Genomic DNA, 15995 nt, shown 5'->3' with positions numbered 1-15995 from the left:
GCAATAATCTGGATGTATTACAGAGTCAATTTAAAAAATCTTGAGTAAAACAAACAAAAACAAACTAATAGCTACTTTATTTGGGTGAGGATGGGGCTACATGCTAGATCCATTGCAATACACAGTAGAAAGCTTTGCCAAACATATGGTAGATTTACATTTTGAAGCAGCTGTTATACTCTGCTGTTAGGATTAGTGTCTTCCTTAAGGGGTTACATTTTCGGTTTTCATTCCTCATCATTAGTGGGACTGCATATCACTGCTAAACTACTGAATCCAATCAATTTCTACTGACAAGTTCAAAGTTTAGTTTAATGTCAACAGGATTCTACTAAATATCAGTTTTTTTGCACAATATAATCTCTAAAACCAACTTTGTTTGGTAATCAAAACTCATTTTTACATAACTTGCTATTTAAACTTGACAAAAACATATAGGCAACTGTTGTACAGGAAAATTGATAGATTGATTTAGTGAATTAAAGTTGCCTTTCTCTAATTTAGGATCAATTAGAGTTGATTGTTTAAGCCCAGCCGTACTGTTGAAAAAGTAGATGTTCTAACGAGCAGTTACGTTTCATCTCAGCTTATCATGGGCCTGCACATATTTTATCACACACAAAGAATGACACAGACTCCTCCCTGCAAAGCCCGCTCTTTTTTTCCTCTGACTTTTACTACTTTAGGTTTTACTTCCTTTACAGTTTGGAACTTTAATCCATCAGGTTAAACATTCAAACACTTTTTTATTATATATACTCTGGAATTTTTATCATGATGGTTTTATCAACAAATTGATAATTTTTTATATTGTTTTCAAATCAGTATAAAAGTTTTCAATTATTTATGGATAGAATTGTATTTTACTCTGCTGCCCTCTTGTGGATAAACTGGGTATTGCATGTTAGCTAATCGTTAAGAGTTTGGCTTTTTGAAGCGCCTCTCAGTGGAGGTTTAAATGTCCAATTAAATGTCAATAATATTGTCTTTTTTTGTCTGCCAAGTGGCATGGAAAAACCTTATATACAGAATGGCATCTAAAGATTTGTGTTTAACAGCCAACAATACATAGTAGTTTTTCTTGATGGCATGTTGACTTTATGATTCCTAACATTGTGTTTTGTTGCTTGTTTTTGTGTTTTTATTATCTTGTAGTGAATGATAAAAAGATTAACTATGAAGTTTATGAAAGTTTGCTTCACATTTCAGACATACTGTTGGGTATGTGAGTGGCAGAGCAATATTTTATGCCATCCGATGGACTTCATTTCAGGGGTTTATAGGTTTTGTTTTGAGAGCACGAGGACATGCTTTTTCGGTGACGTTTTGTGGCACGCGCACATAAAAGTGAATTGATATATATTTATATGGTTAATAATTAAATAAGTAGTGCGATTCCATGTAAAGCTCCAGTTAAATCAATTTAAACTTTAGTTAAACAACCAAACCCCGACAACAAAACCCCACCCAGTTTTCTAAGCGCGGGCCCCATTGGGTGGCGTGTCTGTAGATACGTTCCCTCTTTATTTGACGCGTCTGATTGGTCGACGGTGACGACAATCCCGAAACGTGCTCCCGCCCACCGAGCGGATCAAGTTTGAATGAACAACAGCAGTCTGTTCGGAGGTGGTATTTTTGCATTTGCGGTAATTATTAAAAGTGTGTAATTGTAGCACGGACGCGCCGATCGAGGATGGAGATGAAGAAGAGAATTCATCTAGAGTTGCGGAACCGCACTCCGTCAGACGTAAGTTAGCCGCACATTTCGCAGTGATGTGTCTCCCCCCCCCCCCCCCCCCCCCCTCTGCTAATGGAGAATATTTCATGTGATTTCTGGCGTGGGGATACAAAGTTTTGTTCCAAGTTAAAAGGTGAAGGAGACCCCGGGTTACATTGTCGCGTCGCGATCGTGTATTCTGCCGCTCCGTGCTGTAGGTCCGGGGCTTGAACTTTAGCTCCAACCTTTTGATGTGCAGTTTGAGAATCCAACACGGCTTTTTTTATGTCAGTGGTATAAACACGGCGAACAGTGCGAGAAGCCATATTTGTAACTTTTGATCTACGAACGAACGCGCCCCTTTCATCGGTGAACATCCCGCTGAAAGAAGGCTACTGGTTGTTTGGCTGCCCGTCTCCAGCTTTGGGCTGTTAAATGCGTTCGGAAGCGGTGCACTTCGCGGGCTAGTGATGCGGATCATAAAAGTCCCGTATTTATCAATGATGCGTAATTTTTAGCCCGCAATTGTCCTACAATTACGGCCCCGCATTTACTGTTCGTCCACCTGCACGGTTAGGATGGCTCGTGCGGAGAGACGGAACCACCGAGCGTCTTAGACCGGCGAGTCCGCAGTCCGTGCAGCCTCCAGCTGGAGTCACGGTGAGCTCGGTTGGTCGAATTGCAGCGCGGACCGACACCAACCGCGGGACATGTAGCCAAAACACACGAAAAGGTCTTAATAAACCGTTGGGGGTATTCATCTTTGTTATTATTGCAACCGGAGAACTCTCCCGTCTCCAGCGCGAGGACTCCACCACACGTAATGAAAACAAATGGTCGAGCCGCGGTGTTGCTCTAGTTTTCTAGAAGTAGGACAGGCCGCCATTTTACTGAGAAACAAAGGCAATGCGAAACACATCGAAAGCCCGTTCGTTCGGCACAAACGACGGACAATTCATCATACCTTCTTCATATTAGAAGTCTACATTCGTCATCTGTCCGTTCAGGAACTATTTAGCGTATGCAATAGTCAAACGTTTGCCTGGCAGCTATCTAATCGGCTTTAGCGGCCCCTCCTACTAACAAATGACCCTGTGCACGACTCGTAGGTCTGTGTAGTCCCAGCTTGCTTTCACTGATGTACACTTTCGTCACTCATAAAAACGCCTGGTATTGGAGTGTACGTGGACGAACGGGTCCAATTGAACTCGTAAAAACTCATTTCTTTGTCTGTTCGGCCGAATTTAATAATCTTATATGTTATTTCTACGTAATGGAAGGAGAGCCAAAGCATCGCGATATCTAAGACGATGAGGCGTGTTTGCATTTGGATGAGGGACAGAAAACTCTACAGCGCCCGTCCTCGCCGCTGATTGGCTGAGTCACGCGCGTGAACGCGGGTAAAAGGGATCTGCCAGCATTGCTCCCGTGACCGAATATCACACAATATTAATGCGCAGTCAGAATTGACATACTGTACTTCATTTCTAATATTGCGCAACGTTCTATTTAATAACGTTTGATAGCTCAACAAAAGGCAAATGCTTATTTGATGTTAACTATAATTTTTGGAAAATTTGACCTCCCCACCCCCCAAAAATGTTTATAAAATTAGTTCTAGTTATTTTGTTTGAATTTAAGCTAATCAACAGCTCATAAAGCTTTCTTGGTCATATCATTACTCAAAAATGGTAGAAAATTCATCTTTTATCTTAGTATAAAATTTCAAATTTGCCCATGCAGTTTTGATATTTCCCGTCTGTCAAATTTGTCTGAATTTTCTCTAGTTTTTCCTTCATCCATAATATTTTTGCAGGGATGTAGTGCAGCTCAGTACTCTGATGTTATCAAAGGAAGCTTATTTAAAAAAAAGAACAAGTTTTTCATAGGGGCTCTGATGAATCGATACATATAGTTAATCTGTTTTCATCCTATCTAGACGATCCTATCTTTCAGCTGGGTTAAAATGTGGGTAATCCATGTATTTGGAATTAACATTTGCTTATAGAAAGTAGGTCCAAAGGTTAGATGCATAATGTCGAATTATTTTACGCAAACTTAAAAAAGACAACATGAAAGTCTTTGATTTCATTCTCAAAAATGCTCCGTGTCATGTGTTACGTACTACTAATCGGATGTTCTGTTCTTCAGGTCAAAGAACTCGTGCTAGACAACTGTCGCTCAAATGAAGGCAAGATCGAGGGCCTAACAGACGAGTTTGAGGAGCTGGAATTTTTAAGCACAATCAATGTCGGTCTGACAACAGTAGCTCACTTGCCCAAGCTAAAGAAACTCAAAAAGGTGAGTGTCTTCTGGATGGATGGAGTCTTTTAGGCCGTGACACTTGTGATTTGTTCTTATGTACTGAAATTAATCAACAGCTCGAACTCAGCGATAATAGGATCTCAGGAGGTTTGGAGGTTCTGGCAGAGAAATGTCCCAACCTCACACATCTCAACCTCAGTGGCAACAAGATAAAAGATCTCAGCACAATAGGACCACTGGTAAGTGTCACTTTAAACCTCATGGAATAAACAAAAGTCCAAAGTAACAGGCTGTTTAATTTTACATTTTAATCTGTTGTCTTGACAGAAGGAGCTGGGGGCCCTGAAGAGCCTAGACTTGTTTAATTGTGAAGTAACAAACCTGAATGAATACAGAGACAACGTCTTCAAGCTATTACCGCAGCTCACTTACCTGGACGGCTACGACAAAGACGACAAAGAGGCGCCCGACTCTGACGGCGAAGTTTACGCCGAGGGACTGGATGACGATGAGGACGATGAAGAGGGTGAGGCTCAAACCTATTCCCTCTCATAGACGCGCTCACATTAGCATCTGTTCGTGTCGCTCATTCGAGCATTTGAATGTTTTAATCATCCAATGTAGATGAGGAGGAGTATGACGAAGATGCACCACCTGGAGACGAGGAAGATGAAGAGGGAGATGAAGAGGAAGAGGAGAACGAAGAGGAAGAGGAGGAGGACCTCAGTGGAGAGGTGATCAAAGAATGATGGACAGTTCAAATTCTATGGCCTTTGAACGGATAACATTGGTGTGGGCTAAACGTTACTTTCATGTGTGTGTCTTTATGAAGGAGGAAGAAGAGGACGACTTAAATGACAAAGAGGGGGATGATGATGATGAAGAGGAAGGTGAGCAAAACGGTGAGTAAATACAGCTTAGAGGTTCTCATTTCGTGCTTAGACGGCCTGTTTTTTGCATCAATTTTTACCGTTAGTATTGTAGCGCTGCGCGATCTTTGCTCAGTGGGCCTAATTGAAGGCATTCAGCTTCTTTTGACTTTATAAATTGTCGCTCACGGCACGTGAACTGCATTCTTTAATATGCCTAAACCCCATTCCTAGGAGTTTAGATTCACACTAGACAAGCAGGGAGGGGCTTCTTCTTCTATTTCATGTTCTACTGTTTACTAGCTCATGTCCGCCACTTAGAGTTGGAAGAGGTTTGGTGCAAAATGTCAAAGCGGTGCAAGTCATGTGACTCTTGCTCCAGGCTTTTTCTTTTACACCTCTATTCCCGATGAATGAAAGACTTGGTGTCATAGAATTCCAGCCAGGCACAAACCACAATTATTAATTTCTAGTATGTGAGAGTTTAGAAAAAGGAAACAAGGATTTGACCTTTTCTAACTGATCATATCAGCAATATGTCTATGAAGACTCTCATTCATCCAGGTTGGTTCCATTGTAGTAGGTTTAGGGGATGTCATCTGGACTTGGTTACCAAGTCCAGATGACATCCCCTAAACCTACTACAATATCAGCAATATGTAACAAATAATGAAAAGTCTGAGCTATATGGGTTTACTGTAGTTCAATACATTGATAAACTAGGGAACCGATTCTATTTTCTAGTGCTAACTCATTTTTTCATAAAACATGAGAGTTTGTAAAATAGTTTTACACTTTTTAAATATTTTCCTCTTAAAATATAAAATTGTGTTTTGTAGACGAAGAGCGAGGCCAAAAGAGAAAAAGGGAACTGGATGAAGAAGGGGAAGAGGACGATGACGACTGAAAATCTTCAGTAAGCCAAGTCGTGAACTGTTTGAAACCTGTATCTCCCAGTCACTTCCCTACAAGCCCTTATATATCTCTTTTGTTTCATATTGCAGGAATAACTTGTTTTTTTTTTGGTTTTTTGTTTTTGTTTCTGGCCAGTCAGGTTTAACGGATTACTTGGAGGAGACAGATTTCTGTACCTTTCTTCTCCTGTGTTCCGCTTTCTGCTGTCCACTTTTAACAGCTCTGTGGACAACAGTTTTGTAATATCAACTTTTTTTTTGACACTTTTTTTGGTTTTCTGAGTTGATGTAACACCACTTTGTCATGACTTCTGTATTTTATGACCTCCCCATTCAAAAATACCAATAATAAGAAAAGAGTGCATGTATAATACATTTAAAAGTCAACTACTGGAATCCATGTATGACTGTCCTCGTCTTGAACTTATCTTTTTGCATTGTACTTTAGTTTTTTTTTTTTTTAATGTAAGTTATGTGTTTGTAGTGTCACCCTTATGCCAATACTCTGCTGCCCCGGCGTGGAACTTCTGTCTGATCATGCACAGTGTGACCCTCACGGTGCATCTTTTTAAATTATAGCAAAAAAAAAACAAAAACAAAAAAAACATGTCTGCCCTTGTCAGAGCCGCTCCTCCTCTTTAGAACCCTCAGCTTTGATAGTTTGGAAATTACGTGTTCTTGTAAATACTGACCAAATCTATTTTTTTGTATTCACTTTGATGATGGCAGACATTGAACAGACAACTGAGGTGAAATTGTGATAAAAACAAATAAATTCATGCTTTATCTTAGATGCGCAGTGTAACAATTCTTTTCTTGAATTTGAACATTTATATGCATAACCTTTTTTTCCATGAAGAGAGTTTCCACCATCAGAACTCGTTGCTTTTCTCCCACGTCGTTATCTCGTATCCACAGGTTGCAATGTTTGAATTAGTTGTGGTATTGTAGCTTATTACACGCTTTGAAAGGAGGTTCCTACTACAACTCATGTAAATTTAAAATGTATTGGCTCAAAAAAGGTCAAGTTATATTATGGATTATGTTTTCTCTAGTGTACACAATGGTCAAATTGGCCTACCTCAGTGACTTCACTGTTAACAATCCACTGTCATCGGCAAATTTTTTTGTTTTGTTTTGTTTTTTCCCCTCGCACTCACTTCAATAAATCCCTTTTATATAAACTGTCTGGTCTTTGTGTCGCAATACTGAGAAGTACAAGGATTTGTTTGTGCGCAGATTATGAAAAAAGTCACTAGTCAATGCAACTGATCAAAACAAAAACAATACCTCAATTATTTTTTAGCAAAGCAGTATAACATCCCTATACAAAAGCTGTCGCACAAACACTAGGTACATTTTGGCGCATATTGTACAGATGAAAATTGGTCATATGTGGACAAAGGGAGAAAAGTGTTCTTTACTTGAAATTTTCAGATGGATCACAAATGAACCATACTAAAACTACGGAAAAAGTATGAATAAACTGCGCAAAGAACATATAAATCAATGTACAATGTGAACCATGTGTGATTGTTGCACTGTTTGGATGCAAATCATTAGTAAAACTTGCATCAACTATGTTCTATATCGCCATGTGCGATATAAAAGTTATACATTGATGGCACATGTGGGAAAAGTCTGTTAGACATACCGGTACATAGACATATGGATCTTTTGCGGAGGGCCTCAAATTTGCCAATGCATCGCGCAAATATCACGCACCATTGTGTACAATTTACGTTATAATTGCATATAAACTACGTATAATATCCAACAACCAACCAATTCTTGGTCTCAACCGACCAAAGATTTTGAACAGCTCAAAGCCTATTTCACGTTAAGACCCGTTGGCCGAAATTCTTGCCAGACATCTGCGCGCATGAATGATGAATTCATTCACTTATGAATTATATCAGGAATTTAATGTACGTCTTTGTTTTCTTCGTTGGAGCTGGCATCTCACTTAAAACTGTATGGCTGGATAGCTCGCCATTTTTGTGACGCCGGTAATTTTAGGTAGGGTGTGTGAGAGACTAAGCTAGCAGGAGAGAGTGTAAACAGAGGAATGTTGGGAAGTAGGGGAAGGCTCACTCCATGCCAACAGTTCCTCGCACAACATAGAGGTGAATTTCTAATGAACTACAGTCGCTCTGCAGATTATATGTCCTAAAAAACAACACAGGTTTTGTGATTTGGGATAAAAACAGCATAATCATAATTAAAAGACAACTGGAAACACATTGAAAGTAAATCAAAAGATGATCAGTGAGACTTTAAGTTATAACAACATTGAATGTTTCATTATGTCGGATCAGTAATTAGTAGCACACATGTATAAAGTGACCTGACATGATACGACAGCCAAGACTTCATGTTTCCGTGTTCCTCAGCACAATCATCTAATTTCCTGCAGCAGTTTTGTTCATACAAGTTATTATTAATTTCTGGTTGTTTTTGCTTATTTTTGGCTCTTAAACTGAAACCACTACTACACTCTGTGGCCATAAGTTCTTACTTAAATGTAGATTCTTTATTTTTTGTTTCAAAAACAAAGATAAACATATTATGGCTTTGCAGCTTGTTATAATTGTGCCAAAAGAGTAGAACTACAGGTTAGTCTGGATTTAAAACCAAAAGGGGAACAAAGAGTTTATTTAAGTGTTTATTTAAGCTAATTTTTGACTGGCAGCAGATGAGTCAAACACATCTCAATAATAGCAATATCCTTCAGTCAAAGACAAAAAAATGTAATAGTTAAGCTGTTGGGACTTAAATAACTAAAACCGTTAAACCATTTCAAAAGGAAATGATGAAACAATCTATGACGGATCACAATCAATATTTGTGCAGTCAAGTAATAAAAAAACAACAAGATAAACAAATATACAAGTTGTTTAGGTAGAAAGAGAAAATGTGCCAAATAAATAGAAGCAAATATACAACACCCCCAACATCTAATGTTGCCCTAAGATAACAGCAATGGTTGCATTGATACAGAATAAAGTTAACCGCCGACATGTTTGCTTTTCCCCACTTTAAGCATGTAGAAAGAAAAGGAAAGGTGAGCCATCTGCTCCCCTTGAGGCATTGCATTTCTGGAGCTATACGTTATGAATTTGGGTTAGTGGGTGAGAGCAGCTTTTGCAAAACTACTTCTAGTCAGTTTCCTGCTTGTGAAGTCATGGCTGTAAGCAGCAGAGTCTAAGGCCATTGGGGGGAAAAACAAGCAGACTAGGAGAGATAAAACACGAAGATGGTTGGTATTGAAGGAAAGGTAGGGGAATTTTTTTCTTGTTTTTTTTTTTTTTTTTTTGCAAGGATTTCCAGGCAGACACGGTGAGACCAACAGGTAAAAAAAAAACAACCCGGTTAATTCAATAAAACGTTAGTATGTTAAAGCCAGAAATGTACATTTATAAAAACTGAAAATCCAAAAACAGATTGGCCTTCAGATAACATGAAAATCCCTGAACTTTCTTTTCTCAACTACTTTTACCTATTAGCACTAAGAGATTTCTAGTGATTGAATCAGTTAACACACTAATGGCTATATTCTCTTGCTTAGGCTATGCAGTGTAGCAGGAATAAAAGTATGTTACAATGTCATATCAAAAAAAGGAGGTTGGTGGGCTCAGAGGCTTTGTTGGAGGTCAGGTTTGGGGGCAAAGAAAGCAGCTTTTCCAGTCCAGAAGCTGAGAGGTCAGACGTTGTTGGGGCTAACGTTCTTAAGGTTGTTGAGCTCCAGCTCTAACTGGCGTATTCGCACGTCCTTAGAGGTGAGCTCGTCTTTAAGCCGCCGCAGCTCATCCTGCTGCCGGAAAAACATCCGCAGAAGCTGAGGAAAGAAGACAAGAATAGGACTGTAGCATCACTATTACACTAGAGGACCTCTACTGGATGCGTCTAATGCTACGTACACACTGGGAATGTGTGACACGTTCAAAAACGCATTGAATGCAGGGTTTTGAATGTGCTTTTAGCAGATGTGTGTTTGTCTGTTGATACACGATACTAACACATGTACAGTTGGAAGACGCTTGGTGCGAAATGTTGAAGTGATGCAAATCTGAATCTTGGTCCTGGCTTTTTCTTTCACAGTTCTATATCGAAACATGAAAGACTTGGTGTGATATAATTCCGACCGGGCACAAACTACAATTAATAATTTCTCCCTCATGATCAGTTTTCAAACTGTTGATACTTCTATTCTTTGAAAAAGACGCTACCCATACGTTACTACCAAAGCAGAGTCAGTGATTGGTCAAAGTTCAACTGGTTTAATTTTCAACACGTGTTTAACTGCCGCGCATTTTTTCTACGTAGAGACCGAAAATGGACTTAAAAACTTGGGTAGCGACACGTGACCGCAAGAGTTTTGAACGTGAAAACTTGATAGACGCATATGCACACGTTTACAGCGATTTTTCTTTGGAAGCGATTGTATTCCAAAGATGTGCATTCAAGCAATGTCAACATAGCTTCAGTCTATCATTTATGACAGCTGTGGAACCAACTCACAATAGATTTTCATTTACTGCACTGATACGGTTCTTGTAGCCTTGATGTGGATGTTAATAACAACTCGCCTAAAGTCATTCAATTCACCCCACATCTGCCGCCATGCATCAAAAGTGCCACCCAACATGGGTGGGTATTTTTTTTATGATGTGCCTGATGGATGGTTTGTACAGAGGAACTCACACACCTCATTCTCCGTCCTTGGCGGAACATTCTCCAGCAGGTCAATCCCATTGACAACGACGCTCTTTTTCTCCTTGACTGGAGCCTTGAACACTAACTGGTTGGGCTTGTGATAACCATCTTTCAGGGACATCAGGACTGGGTCTGTTGGGAGGACAATCATCTTAGACTAAGAGTAGGAAAACAGTTCTAAGAAAAAAAAAGAAAAAAAGCTTAAAAACCAATAGAGATTTTGTTGTCACAGAGCTTAGGACAGCAATATACACAATATCTTAAGGCGCTCTTAAAAGTCTTGAATGAAAAAAACAAACAAACAAAAAACGACAGTACGCCTTATAATCCGAAGTGCCTTCTATATCAATAAAATATGGTTGTGCTTACTTATGTCGAAGTGATTTTGAGAGATTATTCTGTTTACCTCTATTGATGCCACTCAGCCATTCACCGGCACTCAGGGCAGGTTCGATCCCTGCAGTCATCGGGTAGATGTCCTCCTGGTACGTGTCTGACTACAAATTAACATTTGATGATGCTTTAGCTTTGCTCTTGATAGACATTTTACTATTACCCAGAATGCAACAGTAAAAATCAATGAAGCCAGATTTGATTTAGGCTACACACTGCTGACAATTCAACAGTCTGCAAACTGCACGAATGCTAGCTCTGCAGTTTCTCTGCACATCTCAACTACTGTAGAGATTTTGTATTTAAAGGTGCACTGATCAAACCCTTTTACCGTAGTTTTGCATTGTTTTACTAGTCTTTTTAAGCGACAAGGGACCATGTTTTTTAATACTGTTTGCACAAGTTATCTACTTCTACACATGAATCAGACTGCATACTAATATTTAACATAAACATATCACATAAATATAAATAACACATTTTTTTATTCTCATTTAAATTGCATAAACATGAAATATGTTGATTCATCATGAGAAAACAGATTTAGAGTACCACTCACTCGTCTAGGCACAATCATGGAAATGGGCTCAATCAAGCCTTTCAGGGTGACAAGTTTGTAGAATCGGAACACCTCGCAGGCTGCTACATCCAGTCCATGCTTTGGCATCACACCTGCAGAGGACAGCAGAAACCATGAGTCCATGGTGCATTGTTAGAAACAGAAATACACTTGACTGACAGATGATAAGTATAGGACCATTAACACATCCTCTTTTCTGATCATTATGGGGTGAGTTTCTCTGTCTGCTCTGATAGAAGAGGTCAGATGTTGATAATCAAATCTGCACTTACCAAGTCCCTTCTGCGGAGCTGGGGAGCGGAACTCTGTTAGGTACTGAACATATGGCTTCTCTGTGGTGATTTCAAAGTAACGAATGTTTCCGTCTCCCTGAAATTGAAAAATCACAAAGACCATCTGTAATACGCTTTTTTAAATATCTGCTCTTAGTAAGATAAGATAAGATCAAGCTTTATTGTCATTGTACAGTCACACTTGGTACAACAGTACAATGAAATTGCAAATTGTAGTATTCTATTACATTTTTAACATGACTAACATTAAACTTGAGGATAACAAAACGGTAACAAGAAGAATTGAAAAAACAGACACACAAGAAAGAGTTCAACTGACCTCTCACAAAACAACTATCACGTTGGTTCAAAAAACAAAATCAACCTAAGATCTGGTTTTACCAGATCTTAGGTTGATTCAGATTGGAAAATAAAGTACTTGCCACTAATGATACAAAAACTTGTTTTACCTGTCTTTTATTTTTTGAACTAAAAAGTCCCAAATTCATAAGCTCAGAATTACCATCCCTGTAGGAATTAAACATGTAAACACAATCCAGAAGGTATTTCTAATCAAGTTATCTTCTATGTAAATCTTAATTTACAAAAAGAAAGGATGCATTTTAGGTGTTGTGTTGTTTCATAAAAATTTCAAAGGAAAACAAAGACACCTGCAATCATCTTAAGGAACTTAAAGAACATTCCAGTCCCTCACAACCCCAACCTAACATTCCTGGTGCACCAAAAATGGCGAGCAACATTAGAAATATCCAGATGTATAGTTTTGAGCCAGACACCAGCTCAGACAAGAAAAAAAGGCGTACATGGATCTAGTCATATACAAGTGGATGCATTTGAATGGAGCGGATCAGGGAGCTTGTGGCCCGCCAATTGTAGTTTGTCTGTAACAACTACAAGCTTTTTCCAACTGCATTTTTTCATCTGCTCTTGGTTCCCCTCGATGTGAATAAAGAAATACTATAAATCAAATTATAATACTATAAACTATAATAAAGAAATGCAGTTTTAATCTTAAGTTAATTGATATATGTGGAAATAAAGGCTATAAGTGTTAAAAACACACACAAAAAACATTTTTATTGGAGTGGGTCTTTAAAGTATTGTGAGGCTGCAACAATAATTTGGAAATGTTCAGTGTTAGACCAGTTCTGCTCTTTAAGATCAGCATCCATAACAGAGTGTCTGAAAGAATAAAGACTTTGACCTTTTCAAAGCCCAGACTTTGATTTAATTAAAATGCTGTCAAGAATTTTAAACAGTTTTTACAGTAAGATAAATCAGCAATCCTACATAAACTAAAGGGTCAATGGCTATTCTAAATCTGTAAAAGAGTGCAGTACAGTGTATAATTTTGATAAACTGGACACATTTGGTTCAATAAATTATGACAGCCTTGTGCGTCATACATGATGTTTCATTGAAGTCATTTAAAAAAATGATTATGGCTTATTTGCATTTTTGAATTTTTCTAAATCTGTAAAAAGGAGGAAGATTTTCCATTTTTGTTTTGCCAAGACTACTTCACTACTAACACTTTGCAGTGCAAATATTTCACTGCAGTCTCGGGTATCTGCTGCAGAAATGGACTCGTGTGAATTTCAAACAGACACAGTGAATATACAGGTTGGATGAAGTCTGACCTTGCCTGCCAGATACAGCATGTGTGTGTCAGCATCATAGAAAGGAAATAACAGTCCTGATAGCCCGTCTATGTCCTCCTCCACAATTGGCATGGCTAAATCCTCCTGGATGGACAAGAGCACAAGCGGAGAGTGAAACACCAACTTGCTAAGCCAAGTTTAGCCCACAGATACAAGCTGTGTCGGTGCTTTTTCTGACCTGATCCCACAGAGCGATCTGCCGGGTGTTCCAGCGAGAAACCCCAGTGGTGAGCAGCCGTTTCATGTTGCCCAGGAAGACCACTCGGTTTACACGGTGGTTCTTGCAGCTCGCTTGCTGGTGGAAAAACATAGCATAGCCCTTAAAACAAAACTTGCATTCTGGATTAATTTAAAAAAAAAAAACAACAAAAAAAACATTACATTACTGGAAAAAAATACCACAAATGTCTGTCTTCAAGCATAAATAACAAAAGCGTTTTTAAGAGATGCTTGCTGTTTCTTTTATTATTTGGTAAACATGGCTGGTTTATAAAAAGAAAATTAAATAACTGTTATTGAATGAATCTTTAATTCGAAAATAAAAATTGAATGATTAAATCAAGTCAAATGCTATGATTCATTTTTGCACGGGAAAAAAAAACCTTTGCTTTGTTTTTAATGCAATAGATTATAATTTCAATTAGGAAATGTATTTTACGGCCAAATGGAATTTGTTTTGATTAAACTTTTTTTAAATGAAATGAAATCCTACAGTAACTTGCAAATCAGAGTGAAATGGATTCAGTATTTTGGTATTGATACTCATCTATGTCAGTATATCTGTCTTTTGTGAGAAACCAGTATACAAATGTGGCATGGGGAGAAATGTAGAAATGATTTTTAACAAAGGTTCAGTCTGGAATCTAATGAAATGAGTCTCAGTGACTTTTATCTTTAGGTACATGTTCTGAGCATGTTTGGCCTATAAATATTTGTTGGGATGCATTTGTCTGAAGAAAAAAATAGTACAAAAGTAGTAGTCGAAGTACTAAGTTAAAAAAAGGCTTTATCTAACATTTTCCAGTCTTCCTTTCTTTTTCTGAACACTACTTTGCTGATCTAACAGCAAATTCTAGCTAATGTTTTTTTACAACAAAAGGGTTTAGTCTTGCTGCACAGTGGTGTAGTGGTTGGCACTCTCGCCTCTATGAGTGGAGTTTGCATGGTCTCCTTGCTCACGTGTGGGTTTTCTCCGGGCAATCTAGCTTCTTCTCACAGTCCAAAAACATGCTTCATAGGTTAATGAATGATTATATAGGTGTGAATGTGAGTGTGTGGCCCTGCGATGGACTGGAGACCTGTCCAGGGTGTACCCTGTTGTCAGCCACCAGTTGCTGGGATAGGTTCCAGCAGCCCCGTGACCCCAAAAGGGGTTAAGCAGAGTTGGAAAATGAATGGATTTTATCTTCTTGCCCCTTGGTTAAACATTTTATATTTTAAAAATAGAAATCTTTAATACAATATTTTTAGTCTCAAATGAAAATTTTAGCATCCATTTTGTCAGTGAATGCAATTTTGAGACCAATAGTTTGAGTCACTTCAAAATAAATCTGATCATTGGTGTAAACCAGGGGTTCTCAAAGTGCGGCCCGGGGCCAATGGCGGCCCGTGGGAAGATTTTTTTTGGCCCTCAATAAATCCCAATTGATGGTTAGTAAACCAGCTGTACATTGCTTGGAAAAATATTGTTTCATGCTTTCTGGCAACATCTGCAGGAAGAAAAGGTAATTACCCTCATTGTCAATGTTACACTATGTTCATTTTACCACAAGAGGGCAGACAACATTTTCTGCCTCTGCAAAAGGAAGGACCGTAACGACGGCAGTAAAAAAGGAAGCAGAGCGGGATTCGGAGAGATCACCAGAGCAGGTTCCTTTGAAGAAAAAATGTTGAGTTGGCGAGGAGAAAAGGCGCTTTCTAGCTAAGTGGACAAATGCTTACTTTGTCATACCTCATGGGCTGGAACAAGCCATGTGCCTTATTTGCACGCAGGTAAATGTAATGCTCAAAGGAATCAATATAAATCGCTACTATGTTACAAATCAGAAAAACTATGACAAATTGCGGGGAGCGCAACAATAAGCTCCAACAACTACGAGGCTATGCTGCGCAGCAGATTTTTACTAAAATGGCTAAATCCAGTGAAGCTGTGACAGATGCTAGCTACGTTGTGGCTTTAGAAATGGCCAAAAGCCAGCCCTTAAGTGACGAGGAGATTGTAAAAAGAATCTATGCTGAAAGTAGCTGACATTGTTTGTCCAGAGCAAAAGAAAAAGTTTGAAGAAATAAGTCTATCAAATAAAACAATTACTAGACGAGTAGAAGATCTGGGCAGTAACCTCTGACCGCAACCGGGAAAACATCTGGAGGGCCTGGTTAACTGTACAAATGACACTTGGTCATTAAATTTATTAAAAGCGACTATTTCTGTTTATCCTTTTTTTTTTTAAACCAAAATTGGCCCCCAGTCTAATTTCGAGTTCCTAATTTGGCCCTCTGCTACAAAAACTTGGTGTAAACAATTTAATGTCTGGCTTATGAAACCAAACGTGAAAGCAGATAAGTACAGTTTTTACTGATGAAGAAC

General features: G+C 38.7%; 3 protein-coding genes across 9 annotated transcripts in view; 1 reads left to right on the top strand and 2 right to left on the bottom strand.

The window, feature by feature from the left end:
• The window catches only part of glce (glucuronic acid epimerase), a 76433-nt gene extending 72571 nt beyond the window's left edge, over positions 1-3862 (bottom strand). For all 3 annotated transcript variants that reach the window (XM_020712226.2, XM_020712232.2, XM_011488017.3), the window contains exon 1: positions 2682-3862. The gene's annotated coding sequence lies outside the window, so the exon portion shown is untranslated. The remainder of the gene's footprint in view (positions 1-2681) is intronic.
• On the top strand, positions 1564-6556 carry anp32a (acidic nuclear phosphoprotein 32 family member A). 3 transcript variants are annotated; one of them, XM_023952957.1, is made up of 8 exons: positions 1564-1747; positions 3869-4018; positions 4099-4221; positions 4310-4508; positions 4607-4716; positions 4815-4884; positions 5691-5767; positions 5902-6556. In XM_023952957.1, exons 1-7 carry the CDS (start codon positions 1694-1696, stop codon positions 5756-5758), a joined length of 774 nt encoding a protein of 257 aa, XP_023808725.1. In that variant the 5' UTR covers positions 1564-1693; the 3' UTR covers positions 5759-5767; positions 5902-6556. The 3 variants fall into 3 exon arrangements, with proteins under 3 accessions (XP_023808725.1, XP_023808716.1, XP_004067004.1); XM_023952948.1 differs by having other exon boundaries at positions 5856-6556; XM_004066956.4 differs by having other exon boundaries at positions 1565-1747; positions 5691-6556.
• Positions 6187-15995, bottom strand: part of coro2b (coronin 2B) — a 41463-nt gene continuing 31654 nt past the window's right edge. For all 3 annotated transcript variants that reach the window (XM_011488003.3, XM_011488006.3, XM_020712244.2), the window contains exons 6-12: positions 13587-13703; positions 13388-13492; positions 11727-11823; positions 11434-11546; positions 10888-10978; positions 10474-10613; positions 6187-9603 (exon numbers count right to left, since the gene is read on the bottom strand). In XM_011488003.3, the coding sequence (XP_011486305.1) occupies positions 9469-9603; positions 10474-10613; positions 10888-10978; positions 11434-11546; positions 11727-11823; positions 13388-13492; positions 13587-13703 (798 nt within the window). In that variant the 3' untranslated portion in view covers positions 6187-9468. The remainder of the gene's footprint in view (positions 9604-10473; positions 10614-10887; positions 10979-11433; positions 11547-11726; positions 11824-13387; positions 13493-13586; positions 13704-15995) is intronic.

This window comes from Oryzias latipes, chromosome 3, assembly GCF_002234675.1.
Source record: "Oryzias latipes chromosome 3, ASM223467v1".
NCBI lineage: Eukaryota > Metazoa > Chordata > Actinopteri > Beloniformes > Adrianichthyidae > Oryzias > Oryzias latipes.
Note: the sequence above shows the minus strand (reverse complement) of the source record. Positions and strands in the feature narration are given on the sequence as shown.